This window comes from Chelonia mydas, chromosome 9, assembly GCF_015237465.2.
Source record: "Chelonia mydas isolate rCheMyd1 chromosome 9, rCheMyd1.pri.v2, whole genome shotgun sequence".
Lineage (NCBI taxonomy): Eukaryota > Metazoa > Chordata > Testudines > Cheloniidae > Chelonia > Chelonia mydas.
In genome coordinates this window covers 14787769-14801964 of record NC_057855.1, presented here as the reverse complement: position 1 = coordinate 14801964, position 14196 = coordinate 14787769, and the positions used below count along the sequence as shown (strand labels likewise).

Sequence of the window (14196 nt, the reverse complement as noted above, 5' to 3'; positions counted from 1 at the left end):
TAAGTCCAACACAGATTGCAAAGAGTTACAAAGGGATCTTGCATGACTGGGTGCCTGAGCAAAAAATGGCAGATGGAATTCAAAGGGCAACAAAAATGATTATGGGTATGGAACAGCTTCCATCTGAGGAGAGATTATTAGGACTGGGACTTTTCAGATTGTAAAAGAGACGACTAAGGGGAGATATGACAAGGGTCTATAAAATAATGGAGAAAGTAAATAAGGAAGTGTAATTTATTCCTTCTCATAACACAAGAACTAGGGGTCACCAAATGAAATTCATAGGCAGCAGGTTTAAAACAAACAAAAGGAAGTATTTCTTCACACAATGCACAGTCAACCTGTAGAACTCCTTGCCAGAGGATGTAGTTAGGCCAAGATTAAAATAGGGTTCAGAAAAGAACTGGATAAGTTCATGGAGGATAGATCCATCAATGGCTATTAGCCAGGATGGGCAGGGATGCAAAATCATGCTCTGAAGTGTCCCTAGCCTCTGTTGCCAGAAGCTGGGAATGGGCAACAGGGGATGAATTAGTTGATGATTACCTGTTCCGTTCATTCCCTCTGAAGCACCTGGCATTGGCCACCGTTGGAAGACAGGATACAGGGTTAGATGAACCATTGGTCTGACCCAGTATGCCATTCTTGACCCAGAATGGCCATTCTTATGTAATGTTGATAAATACAAAGTAATGCAGACTGGAAAACATAATCTGAATTATACGTACAAAATGAGATAGCTAATTTAGACCCTATTGCCACTCAAGAAAGAGATCTTGGAGTCTGTAACTGGGTGCGACTCACCACTCCAGCACCTCCTCATGGCCGATACAGGCCAGTGTGCCCTGCTCTAGTGGTGCTCCACCTGTCACTTCTGCTCCTGGACCCCGGTCCCTCCAAGGACCACCGTGTCCTCTTCAGTGACACAGCCCTCTGCTATGCCACACACTGTGCTCCCCCCTTCTGGGGCTGTCTCTGCAATCCCTGTCCAACCACTTCTCTCAGCTGCGACTGCAGTCTGTCTTGCACTTCCCAGTGGCGAGGGGGGGTGGAGACCCTGTAGAAGGTTGCTGCTTGCTGCACCCCCTCCAACTCCTTGGTAGATTTCCCTGGGCCACTTCCCTGTGGTCCCAGCACTCTCTTTCCCCTCACCTCAGGGCCTCAGCCTGCAGATCCCTGCAGCCCACCAGGAGCTGCCTTTATCTGCCCGAGTCTCTGCCTGCACCCTGTATCCAGGGTGCTTGCTGCCTTCAGCCTGAAGGGCAACCAGTCCATCTCCCTCTTCAAGCTCTAGGATGTGGATGTGGAAAAATTGGAGAGAGTCCAGCGAAGGGCAACAAAAATGATTAGGGGTCTGGAACACATGACTTATGAGGAGAGGCTAAGGGAACTGGGATTGTTTAGTCTACGGAAGAGAAGAATGAGGGGGAATTTGATAGCTGCTTTTAACTACCTGAAAGGTGGATCCAAAAAGGATGGATCTAGACTATTCTCAGTGATAGCAGATGACAGGACAAGGAGTAATGGTCTCAAGTTGCAGTGGGGGAGATGTAGGTTGGATATTAGGAAAAACTTTTTCACTAGGAGGGTGGTGAAACACTGGAATGCATTACCTAGGGAGGTGGTGGAATCCCCTTCCTTAGAAGTTTTTAAGGTCAGGCTTGACAAAGCCCTGGCTGGGATGATTTAGTTGGGGATTGGTCCTGCTCTGGGCAGGGGGTTGGACTAGATGACTTCCAGAGGTCCCTTCCAAGTCTGATATTCTATGAGTCTATGAGTGACTGAAGCTGCTCTGCCCTGCCGGGCAGTAATTGGCTGCTCCCCTCAGCCCTTCTCTGATTGGCTGCCTCCTGCGCAGCCTCCCTCAGCTCTATTAACCCCTTAGAGCCCAGTGTGGGACAGGTGCCCCATCACAGAGTCAATGTGGATATTTATCTGAAAACATCCACTCAATGTGCAGCAGCAGTCAAAAAAGCTAACAGAATGTTAGGACCCATTATGAAAAGTATAGATTATAAGATAGTAAATATCATAATGCCACCACATAAATCCATAGTATACCCACACCTTAAATATTGCACGTAGTGCTTGTAACCCCATCTCAAAAAAGCCATATTAGAAATGGAAAAGGTACAGAGAAGGGCAACAAAAATGACTAAGGGTATGAAACAGCTTCCATATGATTAAAAAGACTGGGACCATTCAGCTTGGAAAAGAGACAGTTAAGGGGGGATATGATAGAGGTCTCTAAAATCATGAATGGTGTGGAGAAAGTAAATAAGGAAGTGTTATTTAGTCCTTCCAAGCGGAAGCAGGGCTCAACCAATTAAATTAATAGGGAGCAGGTTTAAAACAAACAAAAAGAAGTACTTTTCTTCACACAATGCACAATCAACTTGTGAAACTCATTGCCAAAGGATGAAACTCATTGCCAAAGGATGTTATGAAGACCAAAACTATAATGGGGTTCAAAAAAAGAATTATGTAAGTTTATGGAGGTTAGGCCTCTCAATAGCTACTAGCCAAGACCGTCAGGGATGGAATCCCATGCTTCTGGTCTCCCTTTGCCTCTGACTGCCAGATGCTAGGACTGGACAACAGGGAATGGATCATGTGATAATAGTCCTGTTTTGTTCATTTCCTCAGAAGCATCTGGCATTGGTCACTGTTGAAGACAGGATACTGGGCTAGATGGACCATTGGTCTGACCCAGTATGGCTATTCTGATACACTTATATTTTTGCACATAATTATAAAGCATGGAGAAATTTTGTGGACATTTCCAGGAAGAGATGAGTTAAACAACTACAACTTCCAATTACCTTGATTTGCTCAATAAAGTGCCTAAAATAAGGGTCTAAATATCAGTCCTCTGAGATTAGTCCTTAGAAACTGGAAAGCTAGGCCAGATGTCAATAAGCATCACCCTCAAAATAATTTGCTTTTTTAATGACTTCTATGTAGAATTAACATTTTCCTGTCCTCCTTAATGAAGCCATAATAGAAATCTATGTACTTTTTGATAAAGAAGCTGAGGGAACTGAGATTATTTAGTCTGCAGAAGAGAAGAATGAGGGGGGATTTGATAGCTGCTTTCAACTACCTGAAAGGGCGTTCCAAAGAGGATGGATCTAGACTGTTCTCAGTGGTAGCTGATGACAGAACAAGGAGTAATGGTCTCAAGTTGCAGTGGAGGAGGTTTAGGTTGGATATTAGGAAAAACTTTTTTCACTAGTAGGGTGCTGAAGCACTGGAATGGGTTACCTAGAGAGGTGGTGGAAACTCCTTCCTTTGAGGTTTTTAAGGTCAGGCTTGACAAAGCCCTGGCTGGGATGATTTAGTTGGGGACTGGTCCTGCTTTGAGCAGGGGGTTGGACTAGATTATCTCCTGAGGTCCCTTCCAACCCTGATATTCTGTGATTCTATGATTCTAAAAGATCATGGCCAAGATGATAGCTCAGTGAAGTTAAAGGGTATGGTGGGGAGAGGTAGTGGCTGCTGTATGCTTGGCACTTTCAAAAATCAGACCACTTGTTTCGGAGTCTAAATATGACTTAGGAGCCTAAGGCTAGGTAAGACTTCTAGCTGACAAATTCTTAATAGCCCTTTATGGGTGAGATTTTGCATCACTTATTGGAAAAAAAGGCAAGACTAACTTGGGCTGTTGCCTTATCTGTGAGGATAGCGGCCATCACTCAATCTTTATAGGGCAACTATATGAACTTCTGGAGACACTACTTTCAAAATGCTATAATATCACTTCTCTTGATGCAGCCTTTGGCTGCAGCATGATACAAGTGTAACAGACTAATCACTAATGATTAAGAGAGACTGATGCCATCATTAAGGTTGATTCTGCACACAAGCAAACAGTTTATCATAGCCTGTTCCCAGCAATTGTAATCCAATTTCTGTTATCTTTCATTGTTTAAAAGACAGAGAGAGAGCAAGAGCAAGAGAGAGAGAAACTGTACATCAATCTGATAAAGATGTAAAAAAACCTGGTGCTTTTTTGCGATTATGTCGGTTTTATAGCAGCATTATGGAAACACGTCAGGGAAACTAAAATCTGATTACGTCTAATTCCTTACCCATTATGTGATTATTATGAACCATGACTTCTACTGGCACAGTTTGAATTACACGGTTATAATACAAGGGATTTCCAATATATTTAACTGAGACTGGCAGCACCAAAGAAATCTGGGCATAACTTTGCAATGCTGTGGCTTTCTAAAGATTTCACAATTTTTCTCTTCCTTGGGGGGAGGGATAGCTCAGTGGTTTGAGCATTTGCGCATTGGCCTGCTAAACCCAGGGTTGTGAGTTCAATCCTTGAGGAGGCCATTTAGGGATCTAGGGCAAAAATTGGGGATTGGTCCTGTTTTGAGCAGGGGTTTGGACTAGATGATCTCCTGACATCCCTTCCAACCCTGATATTCTATGATTCTCTTCCAATAGAATTCACTGTATTCGTATTAAAGCCCTGAGAATTCCTCCTTTTATTCCATTCATCTAGGAAGTTATTATAGCATTGGTGAAACTATGGTACCTCACTCACAAACTTGGCCAAGATTTTCAAAAGTGATGAGGGATTTGGGAAACTTTAATTTTGGGAGCCTGATTTTCAGAAAGTGCAGAGCATCCACCCTCTGAAGATTAGATTCCTTTAAGGTGCTTGGGCCACTAGGAATAGTCACTCAAAATCATCTCTCAGTTTTGAAAATCTTAGCCAAGGTCTTACTTCTTTTGTGTCTGGAACAGCTGAGATTTTGCAGTCGTCACTGAATCTGAAGCTCTGGTCTCTTAGCTGGCTGAGAAAAATTGGGTTATATCCACAGAGGACTGCTGTCTAGCAGATTGATCCCTGATAATGAAGAGAAAAAGGACCACACATAGCAGCCAGGGGTTACCTCCTCATAGAGTGCTATAAAGGAACGTAATAGCAAAACACAACTTCACACAAACTCAGTCTTCCCTACAAAGCACTCTACAGCCTGTCTAATCACAGCAGAAGATAAGTGACTGGAGGAATGGGATAGAAATCATCAAATTAAAAGTAATAAATAACTAAAGCCTGGCCACTGAAAGAGCTATTTACAGGCATATCTGCTGGAAGGGGAAAACAACTGGGCAGGATCCTTTCCTTTTATGGGACAAATGACATCACAAAAATGTTGCTTTACTCCTGTCTCCATCTACTGGAAGGCAGATCTGTACTCATTGTCCTGGATGGTATAAGGGAACATAGAATTATTTTCTTCTCACTCACTGTGGTCCATCAGCCCTCAGTTGTCTGTCTGTACATGTTTCTATTTGCAACAAATGGCAGTGAATCATCTAATATCACAATGGGGTACATGAATATAATTTAGATGAACATAAGAATTTTAGTATACAGTAAATGGGAGCATAAGAGGTGGGGGATTTCAGATAATTCAGGTTCACTTTGCTTCTGTAGTTCTAATCCAGTTACAGTAAGTGGAATATGAATCAAAATATCTTTTTTTCAGATATGCATCCAAAGATTTGATTTTTCATTAAAAATACGGTGATGCATTTTTAACTAATAAGATGCAGATGCATCAAGGGAAAAAGCGGAGAATGATAATTGGTTTATTTACCTCTGATGTCACATTCCCCCACAAGAAGGACATAACAGTTAGAGCTGGGTGAATTTTTTCAGCTACAACTTTACATGCAGATTGGGGTCAACTGAAACATTCCACAGATTTGTGTCAAATTCACTGAATTGTTTTGTTTGAAAAACAAAGAAAAAATTCCCTCCTCCCTCCTCCTCAAATCAAAACATTTTGTACTGACATTCTCAAAAGAAAGTGTTTTGATTCTAAACAACTTTTTGTATTGAATTTTGCTTCAATTTTAAGTTAAAAAAGTCAAAAATGAAAAAAGTGTTTAGTTTGACCCATAATTATATTTTAATTTGGTTTGGCCACTGAATCAAAATAACTATTGTTCACATAGCCATAATAATGATGATAAGCCTAACACGGATCTGTTCATAAGGCAATAGGAAAAAGCTGGGGTTAAAGATGGGTAGTAAGAGCAACGAACAAGGAGAAACATCAATCTTAGGTACTCATAGGATCCCTATTACTGCAGTATCTGAGTACCTTACAAGCTTTAATGTGTTTATCCTCACAAACACCACTATGAAGAATGGAAGTACTATTATCCCCATTGTAGAATTGGGGAACGGAAGCACAGAGAGAGAGAATGACTTGCTCAAGGCCACATTGTGGCAAAGTAGGGACTTGAACCCAAGTCTTTGGAGTGGCTCATGCCCTAACCACTAATCCATCCTTGCTCTCTGTAGGATACAGGAGTTTGATAGAGGAACAATGCATTTATCCTAGCAGTTGAATTTTTCCCCTCATACAGTATATTACAGTACATTAGGGTTCAGTTAACACCACAAATCACTTGAGCTTTGTTGCGTTTATTATAATGCCTTACAAACCCCAGGATTTATGTATACCCCTTCGTTTGCAGATTTGGCCTGAAATCACATCTCAAGATTCTGATGAAACCATAAACACACTTGAGTTTTGTGACCATTGCTCATTATGATGTTGTCAGAACCACTCAGTGCAATCATAGACTTGCACTTCATAGTTTTCTACCATTAATCTATACTACTTTAATCCCATACCTCAAGTGCTGTTCTGAACTGCCCTGCTGCTACTGCATACTTCTTTTGTCTATAGCAAGTGCTGGCATCTTTTAAGGCTACCTGAAGCCATTTGTCAATCTGTGGCAGAAAGCTGAAATTAGGTGCACTCAGAGTGTCTACTATTTCAACATCTCGACACATTGATTGTGTGCTGGTAGACGCCATGGACCCAACGAACTCATATGTAATATCCTCCTCATCAATGTAGACCAACTTTATTTCCACATCCATTAGACTTTTCAGAGGAATATGAGGCCGAGGCATTGTGGCTAACTGATTATCAAGCTCTAACATTCTTGCGTCTTTTTTCACAGCTGGCTTTTCTTCACTTTCTAATTTCCGTTTAAGTCCTGCTCTGTCTAAATCATTACTTTGTTTTTCTTTGCCATTCTTTGCCATTCTTATTCTCTCCATTACATTTTCTACTGCTGTTTCCCCAGGGGGTTTTTTCACCTCTTGCAGTGCTTCCGGAATATCATTCAGTTTATTGGCTGCTACAGTTGGCTCCCTACTAGCGTTTGCTTTTGGGGAGGTTTCATTTTGGGACCCCTTGTTTATGATGTTCCCAAAACCTGTGTTGCTTGCTGACTCCATGACTCACTGAAGAAAGCAGAATGTCCTATGAGAAAATGTGGAAAGGTTTATAATTCTAAACTGCTGCAAAGTAAACAATGCAAGTAAGTGTTTTATTCAGCACATCTACTCCTGGCAGCATTACCAGTCAACATTCACCAGCAGTTAGCACATAGTTTATCATAGACTGCATAGTTATTCTGTGCAAATGGCAATAAATAAGGTGTCAGATACTGTCTGGTAGCTGTTGGCAAAGGATATCTTTTTAATGGTGACATCAGTGTCTCTGTATCTTACATAGATGACAGGCAAAAAACTGCAGCTTTCATAGATTCTTATTTAGGGCTCACAGAAACAAAAATACTAAGGACTAGAGTGCAGTTTGGGCTGTATCTTTATGACAAAATCTAGTCCTAAACTGTTATTAGTAAATACAGAGTCCTAGGGCTTAACCTTCAGCCCCTTCAGTGGGAGCTAATGGTGCAACAGGAATGGAAGAGTCAGGCCCTTCATCTCAGAAAGAATAATCTGTGGCTGATTGGCCCACAATGCACACTTTCATAGACTGCCCAAAGTCATCTCAAGAGAAAACCATTGACTGATTTTCAGGCATTGAGGTAATGAGAGCTGTGGGATGTTTGACAAAAATCAGACAGCGGAGGGCATTAAAGCGGGAGTCCTAACTGCACATTTCCAAGATGAATCCTAATGTGAGCCAAGTCTGAGATCATTCATATCTGGGCTGATGGTTCAGGCCCATCTCATGTATAGAGACTCCACAGGTTACCCTGAGATTTGAAGCACATATTGCTGTTAAAAAACATAAAAGCTGAAGGGCCCAATTCTCTACTCCATTTTGATGGAGTTACAGAAGCATCAAACTAGCGTAACAGAATGCAGAATCAGGCTCAATCTTCATCTCTGCATTACTTTTCTCAGAAAGAGACAGGTGGCCTGAACCATATTACAAAGCTGACTGTTAGCTTGCATAATAGACTTCAGATTCATTTTTTCCCCCATTCACAGCTGCCTCTTCTGAACTCAGTCTAGAAGTGTGGGAGACAGAAGGAATGTTTTTTTTCATTTTTCAATTTATTATGAGAACCTTAATTGTGAAAGGTTTAATGGCGACTGTCTTTCAGAATGGCTTGTTAAGCAGAAAGGTTTGGCCTCTAACCTTGCATTACAGTTAAACAATCTTCTACACATTTAAAGTGCTTAAATACAAGTACAGATTGCACAAATGATAGTTACAAAACCAATGCAATGATTTCTTTGGGCAAAACCAGATTTTAAAATATTACACATAGCAAACTTTTTCGCCTTTGGTAAAGGTCTCCAGCGAGTACTGTGGGGCTTATTGCAGGCACCGGAAATATGTCTGTGGACACCATTGCACAGTGATACATCAGATTCACTGTTTAGGGCAATGGGCATTTGACAGCAGGAGAGGAAAAGAAAAAGAGAGAAGAGAGCGGAGAAAACAGGTGGAGGCATTGTAGGCCACATGAGACCATGTTTTTTGTCAGTCAGAGTCTAAAACAGAGGTTCCAAACCTTTGTGATGTTGCGACCCCACCCTAACCACCCTAGGCCTCCTCTCAGCTAGCTGGGATCTAACTGGGACCCCTCTCCCATTTCACCGTATTGGAATAGCAAGGTAGTCACAACCCGCAGACATTGGTTCCCAGCCTCCAGGTTGAGAAATCTGTTCTAGAAGAACTGCCTCCAGAAAAGCATTTTCAGGCCTCTACGAATACTATAGAGCAATATGTTAGAGCCTGATTTAAGGGGATTTCAAAGGCCCTCTGCTGTGATGCACTGAGCACCCACAACTCCCATTGACTTGAGCTGGAGTTGAAAACACTCAGCACAACCCCGGCTGGATGCCAAAGTGACCATATTTATAGCAAGCTTTTGGAACGGCAGGTTCAAGCAGCTGAAGGAAGCTACCCTTGAAATAGGCATCAATTTTGCCTGTTTTATAACATGCACCATTTTTTAAAAAGAAACCTGCATGATGACCTGGACTTGTGATTGCTCAGTGCTGCCTGCAATTTTAGATTAAGGGTGAAATTCTCAAAAGCTTCTAAGTGATTTAGGAGCTTGAGTCCCATTAATTTTCACAGGGGCATGCACAAGGGGAGGCAAGCTCCTCCGGCCCTGGGGCCACAGAACGGGGACAGTGAGCTCCTCCAGCCCCGGGGCTGTGGGGTATCACAGAGCTCCTCTGGCCCTGGGGCTGAGGAAGGAGAATGAGCTCCTCCAGCCCCAGGGCAGTGGAGGGAGCACAGAAGGTGCCCTTCCAGAAGCTTCAAATTTTTATTCCTGTGCATGCCCCTGACTTTCAATGAGACCTAAGTCACTTTTGAAAATGGGACTTAGGACTCTTAAGTCACTCAAATTTTCTTGAAAATGTTGCCTTAAGTGTCCAGCATTTTATTGTGTGTACTGTACTGAGATATGATGGAACATGACTGAATTACACCACTGTATTCCCAAAAAACTCAAAAAACCAAGTTCCATAGGAGTTTTCATAGTGGCTGTGATGGGAGCAGGATCAGGCCACAGATGCCATCAGGAACCATCCTCACGAGCAAAGTTTAAAATAATTAAGCATAACAAAAAAAAATCAGCCCATGCCCCTTTCCTGTAAAATGTAGACTCATATTTTTGCAATCACTGGTGGGAGATTTTTCCACTCTGAATGGTGTCTGAAATGACCCCGATGTATCAGATAGATCTACACCACCAGCCTCCCCATCTATTGTATTTTTATGTGTTCAAGTTGATTAACGTGACGTTAAGTTGTACTATGGAAGCACGTTATAACTCAGCTGGACTACACTTTAATCACTGTCTCAATAAAGGACACTTTTAGGAAAAAGCTATTAGAAAATCATTATCTTTGTCAGATAAGTATTTTCCTGATAGACTTTGGTTAAAATGCCCATTCTTTATTTTGGAACCATGCACTGCAAAACTAGGTTCCTTACAGTAGCAAGCAATCTAAAACACAACTCTGGCAACTGTTGAAAGAAAGGATTTGTATTAAAAACAAAAATAATCTAAAATGCTTATCATGAATCAGTGTGAACATAGAGGGGCAACTCATCATCATTTCCAGAGGGCAGCTCTTCTAAACTTACTTAGTGGACTCTCAAGAATGAGCTTATTTGTGGTACACAATGAAGAATAGCTTTCCATGTATTTTGGAGTTATTTCTTTCTTGCACATATACTATAATTCACAGAACTGCCAGGTACCCCAACGAAGCTTTTGTTGGCTTTCTTTATGATAGAATCAGCTGGAAAGGTCTCAATTTTAAAATGTGTTATTTTTACTGAAGAAATCTTATGTCACATAAGTTATCTTTAAAATCTTCTAATTTTAGCTCACTGATTGTTCTGTTCTTATAATGCTCTACCCTAAGGGAAAGTAGCCTATCTAGTAGCCTTCATTCAATGCACTAGTTCTGCTCCTCATGCCTTTTTATTCTGTAGCTAGTTAGGTTCTATCTTCAACACCCTCTTATCATCTGTCATCAGATGAAAACAGCATGTGCAGATAAATCATACTGGCACTTTAGATGCCACCTGTTATTAAGTTCTTCTGTCACTTCTCAAGTGATCCCATGAGTTTCTTCAGAATTTAAACAAAAAAGTTTTTAGCCCTTATAACTACAAAGAACCCTTTCCAAACATGGAATGATACAGTGCTATCTTTCTGCATCTGCAGATAGAAACAGTGGGCTAAATTCAGCATTGACTTAAACAGAATTACAGCAAAGATGAACTTGGCCCAGCTGCTCTGACAGAGACGTGAATTGTACTTTATCACCCAGGCCCTGATCCTGCAAGTAGGTTAGAAGTTTCGCCCCAATCTGGCAAAGAAGTGAAGCATGTGATTAACTTGAAGCATATGAGTAGTCCCATTTTTAAAGACTATGAGACTATTCACATACCTACAGGTAAGACCATGCTTATATGTTTTGCAGGATCAGGGCCTTATGCCCAGCACCTTGCAGGATCAAGCTGCTAAAGAGAACAGTATTTAAGTGTTACTATTAACCACAACAGTTAAAATGAGCCAATGTTACACAACAAACAGATTAAGATTTTTATTTCATGAACCTGTCCATGGTATTTATGTGACTAACAAAATGTAAATTATCTGAGTAGTCAACTCAGAAACCTGATTTTATGCTTCTCTCCATTTGTACAGAGGCAAGTTGGATTGGTTAGAACATTCGCTTCTTTTCTTGTTGTTTTGATACTCTTTCCCTCATTCCGAGAGCAGGCAGAGTAGTGAATTTTAGTGGAGGAGAAGTTGTGTGTGTACATGGGAATGTGTGCGTGAGGAGAAGCCTTTCGACGTCAGAGTTGTGTCAGGTCCTTAGCTTTTCTGGCAGTGAGTTCCATGCTCCTGTGCTGGGTACTGACAGGGATCCCTTTCCTGACCTTTGAAAGCTCTGAAAACCAGGACTAGAGCAAAGAGCCTTAGCTATGGAGGAGCACAGAGCTCAGTTTTGGATTAGAGATAAAGGTACAAAGGTGATGTTTGTGCTCATCCAGTCCTTGACTGACTGTGTACTTGTCTGGCACCCTGGCATAATTTGGAGTAGCCATCAAGCAGTCCTGTCAGAAGCCAACAGCTCCAATATGCTTGTACAGAAGCTGGGGAGTAGCAGGGTGTAGAAATGCTGTGGCTACCACACCTTTCTGTGTTTTCTACCCTCAGTCTCAGTATGGCATAGAAGCCATTATGCTGGAGGATCCTCATACATTGGATTATCCTCCAGAGCTGTCTGAGTCAGTTCCACATCCAGACTGATTGTGCCCACAAAAGTGACACAAAATAGCCATGTCAAATCTCAACACCTGAGCCTCAGATTTTGACTGTAAATAATCCAATATGGTTACGAATAGGAAGCTAGTGCAGTGACCTGAACACCAGAGTGACGTAATCCCAGACACCTGGGTATTACTGGCGGGCACCCAGTGGAGTTTCTTTAGTGGCTGTGGATTAATTCCACAGATAGTTATGGTTACCTCAGTACTTTTCTATGGTCAGATTTGGAAATATTTTGAATATTGCAGACACTGAAGGTATCCAGTTCACAGATATATTTTGTTATCTAAGTGGGTCACTACAGTATTTTATTGCTCTCTTTTCCACAGTGATTGAAGTGCTCGTGGTCTGGTTCTGCAATGTCACAGCTGGTTTTTCATGCAGGTATAGAACAGCCTCCTTCCTCCCTCTGAAATTACATAGACATTGATACTAATTCCAGATGTCAGGAACAACTCAGTCCCACCATTTTGTAGTCATGGGGCCATAAACTGAAGTCTGGTTAAAGCCCCTTTGTCGCATTGAGTTGGGGCAAAGAGCTCATAATATAACTGCAAATCACCAGTGGATATTTCCCTTTACAGAGAGGAGGTCCCTGCTGGCACATCTATGCCATTTCTGGACCCTTCCAGCATAGAGAGCAGGTCAAGGTGAGATGGGTGTGATGGAGACAGAGAATGTGGTGAGGCACCACTATGTTACACCAGTCCCCCATGGACTCTATGCCAGTGGCCTAGTTTAGAATTATCTGAAAACAGTTCTGAATGGATTGGGGCTAGGGCTAGCCCTCAAAGTCAGAGGGCCAAAGCCAACACCTCGACACCTCCCATAGGCTCGGCAAAAGAGAGAATCTGTCCCAGGAACTGGGCCTCTGACAGGGTCAATACAGAGGTCATGAAAAACCACTGCTGGGACCTCAGTCAGGTGCATAAAACAAAAGATCTTTATTTTGCTGTAGCCCCCTTCAAGCAGGGCATCACCTGCAGCAGTCTTACCCAGCAGTGACAAGCAAATCACAAATCATTGGTAGCAAATCACAGTCATAGTCCCGCATCAGGCCTACTTTCCTTCAGAGAAGCTCTGTCAGGCAGCCGTCCCTAGTCAGTTCCTGGCCCTAGCCAGGCTTCTCTCACAGAGTGTGGGCTGACAAAGAGCTGCTCTCCTTCCCATAGCTCCCCAACGAGCTGTGTTCACCCCTTTTAAGACCAACTTCCAACCCCGGCACCTATTGCAGACATAGCAGGGCAGAGCTGACTGAGCCTTTCCTGTCCAAGGTGGGGTTTCTGAGCCCCATCCCAAGGCCCAAAAGCAGCATTCCACCCAGTGAACAGCATCTTCAGCCACTGCATGGATCTGGTACTGCTAGAGCACCCTCCACAACTTCACTGCTATCTTTCTCAGACACCTCAGGACTGCTTTTCAAAAGCTCCCAGAAAAAAAAAAAACAGTCTTACTGAGGAAGGCACCCAAGTTGAGAATTCATCCTGACCTCCATCTTGAGAGAAAAATGTGGAAATAGAGCTGGACCAATTTTTTTGGGGGGGCGAATAGTAAGTTCACGCAAAAGTGCATTTTTCAGGGCATTGAAATTATTAATGAATTCAGGTTGAATTTGCAAATAGTTTTGGCTTTTTTTTATGTTCAAACATGTCATTTTGGCCTTTCCAAAACAAAGTGTTTCAACTTTTCATTTCAAAACAGCATTTTTATTCTGAAAATTAGCTAAATAAAAAAAAAAAGCAGCGAAATAAACATCCCAAATGACCCAAAGCTAAATGAAAAACCCAAAACATTATTGTTTTGGGTTTTATGAAACATTTTGTTCAACTTGAAATTAAATGTTTTCATTTTTTTGTTTGAGAAAAACAGAAAAGTTCAGTTATTAGTTCAAATTGAACTGTGGGGTTTTTTGTTTTGTTTTGTTTTTGTTTGTTTAAATTTTTCAGTTAGGCCTTTAAACTGAAAAAAAAAAATTCATCACTCAGCTGTATATTTGGAAATGGCATCTGTTTCTAAGGATTTATCATATTTTTATCCTTCTGCTGAGCAGTAACAATTTCCGGTGCTTTTCAGATAAGC

At 41.8% G+C, this 14196-nt stretch overlaps 1 protein-coding gene across 1 annotated transcript in view; it reads right to left on the bottom strand.

The window, feature by feature from the left end:
* Nucleotides 1-7288, bottom strand: part of SPATA16 (spermatogenesis associated 16) — a 110177-nt gene extending 102889 nt beyond the window's left edge. Inside the window, exon 1 of the mRNA XM_007056999.3 lies at nt 6674-7288. Coding sequence (XP_007057061.2) covers nt 6674-7288 — 615 coding nt within the window. The remainder of the gene's footprint in view (nt 1-6673) is intronic.
* Nucleotides 7289-14196: the final 6908 nt, after the last annotated feature.